Genomic DNA, 11,391 nt, shown 5'->3' with positions numbered 1-11,391 from the left:
ATTTATGAAATGCAGTCATGTTTTGTAAATTATTAGTTCATCATTAACTAATAACTTGTAAATAGTTTATAACTGAATCTACAAAACATACGTAAAATAATTAACATTTCACTTATTAATCATTTATGAACGCATAGTCATGTTTCGTAAATTATTAGTTAATCATTTACTAATCACTTGTAAATGACTTGTAACGGAATTTACAAAACATACATAAAATGTTAGCATATAACTTGATAATCATTTATGAATGTTTTGTAAATGAGTAGTTCATCAATAACTAACCACTTATAAATGACTTACAACTGAACGTTATTATAAAGTGTTACCCCTTCATTTTAAAACAATTTTTTTAGTTTTTTCAAAAACCGTGCATAAACATTTTTTCTCTCAAAAATACAAGCATTTACATACATGTTGCTCACATATTATGGTAACTCAGTTTGTGCTGAATACAGTGTAATTACACTTTTGCCATTAATGTGTTTATAAGCAACTGAAAAAAAAAACACAAATGTAAGAGCATATCAAAACCTCTAAAGGGCCCAAAGAGCTCAGACTCCTAGGGGTTAAGGAACTATTAAAGATTCTTGTAATACTAATATGTTGCACAGGTATCGACATATCATATACACAATCATTCAGATCTTTAGATTACAACTTTGCAGACACCAAACATGCCATACACATGATTTTCGTTAACCATAGTTTGCAATTCTGAAACATAAATCCAACAGAGACACAGTTAATACATCGACCAAACCCTATAAAAGAAAAATCATTCATCTGACTATATTTCTTTTCCGTACAGTTCACTACATTGCAAGCATTTTCTATCATATATTTGTACTGTCTACACTCATGTAATTGTGAACTGTAATTATGTATGTATATACTGGTTCTGTTCTGTAACCCAGTTCGGGGGTTGACTTGCTGCTCGCCCCCCACTCTGTCCAGACATGGCTGCATGGACAGGCGTGGGGAGTTTTGCCTAGAACAGAACCATACCGCCAACACTAACTGTATAATACAATTGTAATAATATACTTGACAAAGTAGTCCTGACTGAATTACTGCTTTGCTTTGTTTTAATATGAAGGTGCCTAAACTGTAGGGACGTGATTTATAATTTACTGAAAACAGAACAAACAAAAACATTAGCTAATGCAAGTTCCATACAGCAAGTGAAACATTTACTAATGCCAAAATATACTTTCAGAAATAAACAAGCAACCAAGAGAGAAAGTACAAAAGTATCAGTATAAAATCAAAGAAAATGTGAGATAGATTGAGAAGGCTTTAAAAGACTTAATAGATGTATAATATGAATCCAGGTTTACAACAAAAACTGAATATTCCAAGATAAACAGTTTTACAATTTACTGCTTTCTGATAATTTCAGAAAATCAGACGGTTGAATTAGCTCGACTCTATTTCACCCCTGCTTGACTTGCTCGACCTGCTTATGTGCTGCCTAATGAGGTCATTGGCTAAAATCACACTCATTCATCCATATTAATGATGTCTATAAATGTGCAAATACTGAATCAGATCACTTGCATTTGATATCTTCAGTTGAGCTCAACCTTTGTGATGCTTCTCTTTCTTTACACACTTCTGCTTTTCCATCAACTCAATACAGAAGCAGAAAAGTCTCTTTGCCGAATGATGGGAGACCCCAAATACCCACTGCTTTCCAAGAATGGAGATGTAACTATTGGAGCACTTTTTCCAATACGGAGTATAGAGACATTACCTTCATTTGAATTTACAAAAAAACCTCAGCTGATATCATGCTCCAGGTTTGTTACAATTCAACACTGAAAATATACAATATATTATATAATAATATCTGGATATAATATATAATACTATCTTGAATATTATGGAGTTAAAAAAGTAAAAATGCTGTATACCCTCTACTTTTCCATTGTATTTACCCGTTCACTTGTTTAATGTTTTCACAGTGTGAATCTAAGAGGTTTTAGGATGGCTCAGACAATGATTTTTGCCATTGAGGAGATTAACAGAAGTGAAAATTTGCTCCCAAATATTTCTATTGGCTACCATATCTATGATAGCTGTGGTTCACGACTGTCTTCTATGAGTGCAACAATGGCATTAATGAATGGTCCAGAATTTTCTGCAGGAGACAATTGCAATGGACAATCTCCTATACATGCTATCATAGGAGAAACAGAGTCTTCTGCCACAGTGATTCTGTCCAGAACTACAGGACCTTTTAAAATTCCAGTGGTAAGGAGCAATAACAGCAAAACATAACAATCTCTATAATGATGACGTACTATATCACTGTTTCTTGTTCTGTTTCAGATAAGTCATGCAGCCTCATGTGAATGTCTCAGTAATAGGAAAGAGTACCCTTCTTTCTTTAGGACTATTTCTAGTGATTACCACCAGAGCAGAGCACTTGCATACATAGTGAAGCACTTTGGCTGGTCCTGGGTGGGAGCTGTGAATAGTGACAATGACTACGGAAACAATGGAATGGCAATATTTCTGAATACAGCCCAGGAGGAGGGGATTTGTGTGGAGTACTCTGTGAAATTCTACCGAACAGAGCCTGACAAACTCCAAAAAGTGGTAGAGACAATTAAAAAAAGCATGGCAAAAGTAATTGTTGCATTTCTTACCACTTCTGAGATGTACATACTATTAAAGCAGCTAAGCATTCAAAATATAACAGGCCTCCAAATGATTGGTGTAGAGTCATGGATAACTGCAAAGAGTTTGCTCATTCCAAACAGTTTCCATGTGCTGGGAGGGTCATTGGGTTTTGCAGTGAAAAAAAATTATATTGAAGGCTTTTCAGATTATGTTATAAAAACATTCTGGGACACAGCTTTTCCATGCTCACAGACTGAGACATATTCTTCTCAATATGCATCAAGTTGCACTGTATATCAGGATCTGTTTGTGCTGAGAAACTACAATGAAGATATACCTGAACAAAGATATGCAAGCAACGTCTACAAAGCAGTATATGCTGTGGCTCATTCACTACACAATTTACTCAAATGTAAAGACAAGGGGAGTTGTGAAAAATACTTGAGAATACAACCACAGCAGGTAAAAAAATGAGTGGTACATTTAGCAAGTAGGAGCAAGATAATAACCCATTTCTGTTTAAGAGTGTTAACATTATTTTTTTTCTCAATAGGCAGTTGAGGCTCTAAAAAAGGTAAATTTCACTGTTAAGATGGAAGATCGTGTATGGTTTGACAGCACTGGTGGTGTAGTAGCTAAATACGAAGTCGTTAACTGGCAGCAGGACTCTAATGGATCAATCCAGTTTAAACCAGTAGGATACTATGATGCCTCACTGCCCCCTGACCAGCGCTTTGTGCTTAACACTGAAAACATAATCTGGACGGGAGGACAGCTGGAGGTAAATGGCATTAACATGTTTATCAATGTTTATCCTACTGGGGGAGCAAAATTTCGAAATACTTGCAGACCTATAGAAAGGACATAAAGGATGCCACACGTGTAATTTTTTTATCTAAACCATGCCTTACACCATTCCTCATGATACTGCATCTGTTCAAATTCAAGACAGAAAATGTACAAATGTATTCTGTATAATTCCATATATTACATATATATTAGTGCTGTCAATGTTAAAGCGTTAATGCATGCGATTAATTTAAAGTCCTTAGCGCCTTACGTTGCGTCATTAACGTAATTTTCGTCACGCAATTAGATGATGTTAGAAGTCTGGAGTTTATCACAATCACACTGAGCATCTACAGCTGTAACCCTGGTAGGAGGACATTTCCATTCTAACTCTTTTAACTCGCTTCTGCTTCTCGGTTTGTGATCAGGCCATTTTAAGCCGTTAAACTCTGGGAAAGTTTTTGATCCGGTAATCGAAATTCAAACAGTCCAAAACAGCGCTAATGTAAAGAAAGCCAGGCTGATTGCATTAGACATATCAAAGAGAATAGAGAATCACATTGAGTTTTTAGTGAATTGTTCGTTCCAGTGTGCTTTGCTTTAAAACACGAGCTCTGTCGTATTCTGCGATTGTTTCTGAAGAGCGCAATTTTGGTGACCTACCAGAGTCGGACAGTAAGCATGTGAGTGTCTGATGCACAAACAACAAACCGTGATTTAGGTTAGATTAAGGTTTAGATTAGTTTTGTTGGCGTCTCTGTGTGGTCTTGTTGCTCTGTACACATACTATACACTGTGAATTCTGTAAAGTTTTTTTATATTATTGATTTTTTTAAATAATTTGTGGCCCTAAATATTTCAGTTATTTCTCAGTTTATTTTAAGGGTCCAGAATAATGCATTAGTTAAACTAGTAATTCATGATTTGCTTTTTCACAATTATGCATTAGTTAAAGGGATAGTTCAACCAAAAATGAAAATTCTGTCATCATTTGCTCACCCTCAAGTTGTTCCAAACCTGTATGAGTTTTTTTGTTCTGCTGAACACAAAAGAAGATAGAGTGAAGAATGTTTGTATATAGAGCAACTATTGACTACCATAGTATTTTTTCCCTACTATGGTAGTCAATAGTTGCTCTATTTGCTTGGTTACAAACATTCTTCTAAATATCTTCTTTTGTGTTCAGCAGAACAAAGAAACTCATACAGGTTTGGAACAACTTGAGGGTGAGTAAATGATGAAAGAATTTTTTTAATTTTTGGGTGAACTATCCCTTTAAGCATGGACACAATAGTAATTAATGATAAACTTAACATTACAGTAAGGGCATATTAGCCATTATTTACAACTTAATAAGCCATATATTATTTTTGTGTAGCGATGTAATTATATTTATGTGTATTTTCTGTGAAGTTAACTGAACAATAAGCTAGTAATTGTTTAATTACTGCTTATTTTGCTGTTATAAATTGCAAAAATAGTGTAATAAAGACAATTTGACCCCCTATTCTGAAGTGAAAGTTTTATCCTCATTAATTATGGCACTTATTGAGTGATATTTAAGTTTATTGACCAGAATAAGCCATTAATTAAGCCTAACTACCATTAATACAGTACTAAAGTGAAAGTTTTATCCTCATTAATTATGGCACTTATTGAGTGATATTTAAGTTTATTGACCAGAATAAGCCATTAATTAAGCCTAACTACTATTAATACAGTACTAATAAATACAACTTGACCCCCTATTCTGAAGTGAAGATTTTATCCCCATTAATCATGGCACTTATTGAGTGATATTTAAGTTTATTGACCAGTATAAGCCAATAATTAAGCCTATAAGTTAATAAGCAGCTTTTACAGACACAAAACATACTTTTTTTTGTATATTTGGATAAATGGTGAAAGGTAACGTTAACATTTAAACAAACGTATAATGATTTTACAGAGAAAAAAAAAAGCTTAAAATATATTTTATATCATAAAAAGAGATGTACAATTTCCCTTTTACCATTTTATAGATACATGTTAAATCCCTAAACCCAAACATAACAAACAGAGAATAAAAAAATGATAATACAACTTAATGAGCAGAAATGTTTGGGAAAATTTAAATTTTAGTAACAATATAGTGTGGCATATATTTCGAATGGAGAGGGATGTTAATCACCATTTAAATTTTATCCGACTACGCCACCCTGGTGGGAGGCCAGGGAAAATAACTCCCCCCAAAAAAAGACACACAGATAAGTTTCACCAACTGAAGGCAAGGAATTAAGAGAGAGATGCGAGTAGCAATACAAAAATAGAATTTATTATAAAAATCACAAGCGCTGATTAAAACTCCCACAAACACATCCACAATGGCAGAATTATAATACCCAGGGCCAGGATTAGTGGGAACCAGGCAGGCCAGCTGCAACTCGGAGGTCATCCAAAACCCACCTCAATTCACACAAAAGCAAACACCACGCACACCCACCAAAGGGAAGTTGTATCAGCACACAGCACACTGTGAAACACCGCAGAATGAAGCAGCTAGCCTCCCCAGTTCCACACACATGACCTCACTGGCCCTGGAAAAAAAGAAAAAAACATTAAAGAAAATAACAATCAATTACAATTAATAAAACTAAGCCAAACACCAAAATTATACAGTTACTGTCGCAGCTCTGACACTCAGGCCTCCAGAGGACACCACATAGGCCTACAAAACAAACAAATAACCAGCACCTGAATGGCGCTAAAGCCTTAAATCAAGGAATAATAAAAAAACAAACAAACTTTTACAACAAATACATACAAAAAAAGGAAAATAAACAAAACCAAACACAAGTACAAGTACAATAATAGAATAAAAAATACAATAATCAAAAGCAAGACAAATAACCAGAAAATAACAACAAAGAAACAAATTACATCCAAAGAAAATTATATCCAAAAGCTTAACTGATAATCCTTGCGGACACACATCCGAAGCCCACTTTAACAGCCCGACGACTCGCAAGCAGCAGAGCAGTACACAGTCCAAATGACCATCAATGACACGATCAAAACCAGAATAGACCCGTAAGCAAAACAGCAGCTGCGTCTCCTGAGATCACTAGCTAGGAACCAGACTTAAATGTTCCCCTTTCCCTTTAACCAAGGAGTATAAGAATTAGAAAAATTTCAAAAACAACAAATATGAAAGACAAGAGCGGCATACTTACGGTTGATGTCAAACACTGAACAGCTGTATGGTTACTCACTACCGGTGCCGCAGCTCGATCTAGTGACCAGTATTCACACACACCTGCCCTCGCTGCTGTTCCTGCAAGTGAACTGCGCCACAACTTGCCAATGCCAAACGCCACCAGCTCCGCTCTAAATTAAGCTGAATGGAAAATGGAACGGAAACGGAAATGCGGAGAGGGAGAGAGAGAAGCACCCCAAGTCACACGCATACCTACCCGTCAAAATAAGGGTCCCTAATTAGTGCAGTTACTATCACCCAATTGGTCCACCAACTACACTTCAACCAACCAATAAGATGATGTGACTCATCCTGCCACAATAGCATTAAAATTATATGTTGAGCCACTAATCTCACTCAAACCTCTAAACCTACATATAACCATTTCTTAAAAGTATGTAAAGTTAGGGTGAACTTATAAAGAAAAAACATAACAAAAGTGTAATCACAATAATTTCTTTATTGTGAAAATGTCAAAACCGGTACCAATAGTAGTCCAAATGACGATGTGTTGCAGTCAGAGTCCTCTCTGGCGATACAGAGAATTTAAGTTATTTAATTTAAGCTTCACTCCACTATTTGAAGGCGCACGCGTTTGGTTTCTCATTCAAACACTAAAACACGGCATGTCGCAATCTGTGATGAAGCAGGCGAGAGCCAATGAGCGTTTGGTATCACTGCCGTAAAACGAGATTTTTGAATTCATAACGTGCGCGGGATTTGTTTACGGTCGCTGTTGAACATTAAGACGAAGATCGCTGGATAAAGATCATCGTATGGATTCTAAAGATGTGGATTACAGTGAACAAATTAAATTGGTGTATTTTGTGAATTTATGTAGCGTTTTGGTGTACTTTCTAGTCATTATGTCCCACGGCAAACAAAATAAGTATTACATAACAAATAATGGTTAAATGATTACTGAAATGTTATTAATTTTAGAGTTTTAAAGTGTAGTTTTGTTTAACGTAATCCTTTGAACCGAGTTTGCAGCAGAAGTAACAAACAGCAAAATGTTTAGTGATGTCAATGTTGTACGTGTAAGATGAATGTATTAATGGTAGTTAGGCTCAATTAATGGCTTATTCTGGTCAATAACCTTAAATATTACTCAATAAGTGCCATAATTAATGAGGATAAAACTTTCACTTCAGAATAGGGGGTCAAATTGTCTTTACTACATTATTTTATCAATTTATAACTGCAAAATCAGCAGTAATTAAACATAGGTTACTAGCTTATTGTTCAATTAACTTAACAGAATGGCACAGCAATATAATTACATCGCTACACAAAAATAACATATGGCTTATTAAGTTGTAAATAATGGCTAATATGCCCTTACTGTAATGTTAAGTTAATCATTAATTACTATTGTGTCCATGCTTAAAGGGGTGGTAAAACACATTCTTTTGAAGGCTTGATTGTGTTTGTGGGGTGCACTGTAACATGTGTTCATGCTTCGTTTAAAAAAAAAAAATCTTTATTTTTCATATATTTGACCTTTATTCTACACTGCTCTGTCCCTCCTTGTAAAACGGTCTGATGCTTTCCGGGTTGTATGAAGCCAGTCCCTCAAAAATACGCAATGGGCTCAGATTGGTTAGCTGGCCCAGTGTGTTGTGATTCGCTAACCGCCTAGTGCACATTTGTCGGAAACGTCACGCCCCTTACCTTTACCGGTAGACTGTGCTTTGGCAGTATTAGAAACAATGGCGTCAATAAAACCATACCAATCTGAGCCCGAATCAGACCCAGAACATTTTAGTGAAGATGATCGAGCAGAACCAGTTCATTCCTCAAGAGTAAAGACTGCGGATCTATAGTGATCGCTACTGAATGGCACTTTTACTTTTGTATTTTTAGAACGATTATAGCCAAATATCTGTCGCAAGAACTAACCCAAAACGAACACTAAACACTGGCTTTACTAGTAAGTTAGCCAAATCACACACAGAACCATGTTTAGCATGCCTGTAGATAAACAATACATAAAAGCTCTAATCAAAGAATCATTTACACTAATGCCAAGTTCGCTGTTGAGATTTTAACTTTAGTGTTTGTAACGTTAGGTGTTCGTCGGATAACGTTAAGTATGACTGAGCATTTAACAGACTGGCTTGCAGAACAGCGTTGTCATCTGTTTACTTCCTTGCTACAACCTATTACAGGAAAACACATCGATGAAATATAAATCAGACTTACAGGTTGTGGCCCGTAAACAGCTTCTGTTTGTAAATCCAGTTTTCAGGACAAGCCGTTGTGCATATCCTGCATTGAACTCGCGAAGATGGTGGAAGTTTTCCTCCGTGAAATGTGCAGCGCGCGCGTCGTGCATCCACGCACTGGCAGTGTTTGTCTCACGCTGCTGACGTTGTTCAAATCCGGCATTGAACTCGCGAAGATGGTGGAAGTTTTCCTCCGTGAGATGTGCAGCGGGAGCCCCGCGCGCGCCTGTTTCCCTCCGTCTCATACACACGTGCATATAACATGCTGTATGTTAAACGCATTGCAACGCACCCCCGTCCCACAAGGAAGGCTGAACAAAGCAAGTACCCCAGACCTGCAATCCGGATGAAAATAACAGCGTTTCCTTGGCATCGTGGCAACAACACTCCAGCCTAACTATACCACAACAGCGCCGCGATACAAAATGGCCTCACCCCCCCCCCCCTTATTTAATATTCTCGGAGGAGGGGTTTATGTAAATATTGAGCCTGTTGATGTCACCAACCCTGGAGGAATGTCTGTAGTCGCCTGCTGGCCGTTTGCTGTAGTCCTTAGAAACTGATTTCTTTAAAAGCAAATATCTCCCTTTGCTTTAAACTTTGAACGTTGTAACTTTGCAGATGTTGTTTATGCTCAAGCAGCAACATTACACGCTAGCTAAAGTTAGAATAGTGAAATCGTGGTTTACTACCCCTTTAACTAATGCAAAATTGTGAACAAGCAAATCATGAATTACTGGTTTAACTAATGCATAATCCTTAAAATGTAAAGTTAATCATTAATTACTAGTGTGTTTGTGCTTAACTAATGCTTAGTTGTGAACAAGTTAATCCTTAATTAATGCTTAACTAATGCATTATACTGGACCCTTAAAATAAAGTGTTACCAATGTTTCAAATATGCAATACTCTGTTCTCAATAATACTTTCAAATGAATTTATATTCTTAAGAGTCAGTTTAAATAGCTATGCACAATGTATTTTTCCATTTAGAAGCCAAGGTCTGTGTGCAGTGAGAGCTGTCCTCCAGGCACTAGGAAGGCTGCACAAAAAGGAAGACCTGCCTGCTGTTATGACTGTATTCCATGTGCAGAAGGAGAAATCAGTAATGAGACAGGTAATCTTCAGCCCATCTCACAGTTTCACAGATAATTAGTTATTTCCTTCATTGTGTTTTCATTCTTCTCTAGCAGTTTCTGTATGCAATGTCTTAGCAAAGAGAATTTTCTTTTTATTTGTAACTATAATGATCAAAACTTCCTTTCCAGATTCAAATAACTGCAAGCAGTGTCCAGGGGAATACTGGTCTAATGCTGAGAAAAATAAATGTGTGTTAAAGGCTGTAGAGTTCCTGTCATTCACAGAAGTTATGGGTATAGTGCTAGTCTTTTTCTCATTCTTTGGAGTAGGATTAACTGTGCTGGTGGCCATCCTGTTTTACAGCCAGAAGCACACGCCAATAGTAAAAGCCAACAACTCAGAGCTGAGCTTCCTGCTGCTCTTCTCATTGACTCTGTGTTTTCTCTGTTCACTTACCTTCATTGGTCGGCCCACAGAGTGGTCCTGTATGTTGCGTCACACAGCGTTTGGGATCACTTTTGTCCTCTGTATTTCCTGCGTTCTGGGGAAAACAATAGTGGTGTTAATGGCCTTCAAGGCTACACTTCCAGGAAGTAATGTCATGAAATGGTTTGGGCCTGTACAACAACGACTTAGTGTTCTTGCTTTTACGCTTATACAGGTTCTAATTTGTGTGCTTTGGTTAACAATATTTCCTCCATTTCCAAACAAAAATGTGAAATATTATAAGGAAAAGATCATTCTTGAGTGCAGTCTGGGTTCTACTATAGGTTTCTGGGCTGTTCTGGGTTATATAGGTCTACTTGCCATCTTGTGCATCATTTTAGCTTTTTTGGCTCGCACACTGCCTGATAACTTCAATGAAGCCAAATTCATCACATTCAGTATGATCATATTCTGTGCTGTATGGATCACATTTATTCCAGCTTATGTCAGTTCACCTGGAAAATTTACTGTAGCTGTGGAGATATTTGCCATTTTAGCTTCAAGCTTTGGCTTACTAGTCTGCATTTTTGCACCAAAATGTTATATACTCTTGCTTAAGCCTGAACAAAATACAAAACAACATATGATGGGAAAGGTTCTGTCAAAGTCCTATTGAGAGAGAAGATAACATGTCAATATTGGCTATATTGGCATTGTAATGCTGTAATTCTATAGTAATTTCACATAATAAAAACAGTAATAAAAGCTTTGCATACTGTAAATGACTGGCCATGATACCATTATTTTATTTGTAAATAGTGTGTATGATTGACCCAGACTGATTGTCCCAGATTGACCCTGACAAACTTATATAAACTATAAACAAACTCAGTTTTAACAGAATAAATGTTTTCAGATTATTTTTGAAGAAATGCTATTAATTTTAAGGTTTTAAAGTGTAGTTTTGTTTAACATAATCCTTTGAAACAAGTTTGCAGCATAAGT

The 11,391-nt window shown here is 36.4% G+C and overlaps 1 protein-coding gene across 1 annotated transcript; it reads left to right on the top strand.

The window, feature by feature from the left end:
• Positions 1 to 1,593: 1,593 nt before the first annotated feature.
• Positions 1,594 to 11,062, top strand: LOC307131352 (extracellular calcium-sensing receptor-like; the record flags this gene model as incomplete). Its single annotated transcript, XM_079824951.1, has 6 exons — positions 1,594 to 1,802; positions 1,968 to 2,256; positions 2,335 to 3,090; positions 3,182 to 3,409; positions 9,874 to 9,997; positions 10,149 to 11,062. 6 exons carry the CDS (start codon positions 1,594 to 1,596, stop codon positions 11,060 to 11,062), a joined length of 2,520 nt encoding a protein of 839 aa, XP_079681077.1.
• Positions 11,063 to 11,391: the final 329 nt, after the last annotated feature.

This window comes from Gobio gobio (genome assembly GCF_949357685.1).
Source record: "Gobio gobio genome assembly, chromosome: 9".
Taxonomy (NCBI): Eukaryota; Metazoa; Chordata; class Actinopteri; order Cypriniformes; family Gobionidae; genus Gobio; species Gobio gobio.
This window is presented reverse-complemented; position numbering and strand designations above follow the sequence as displayed.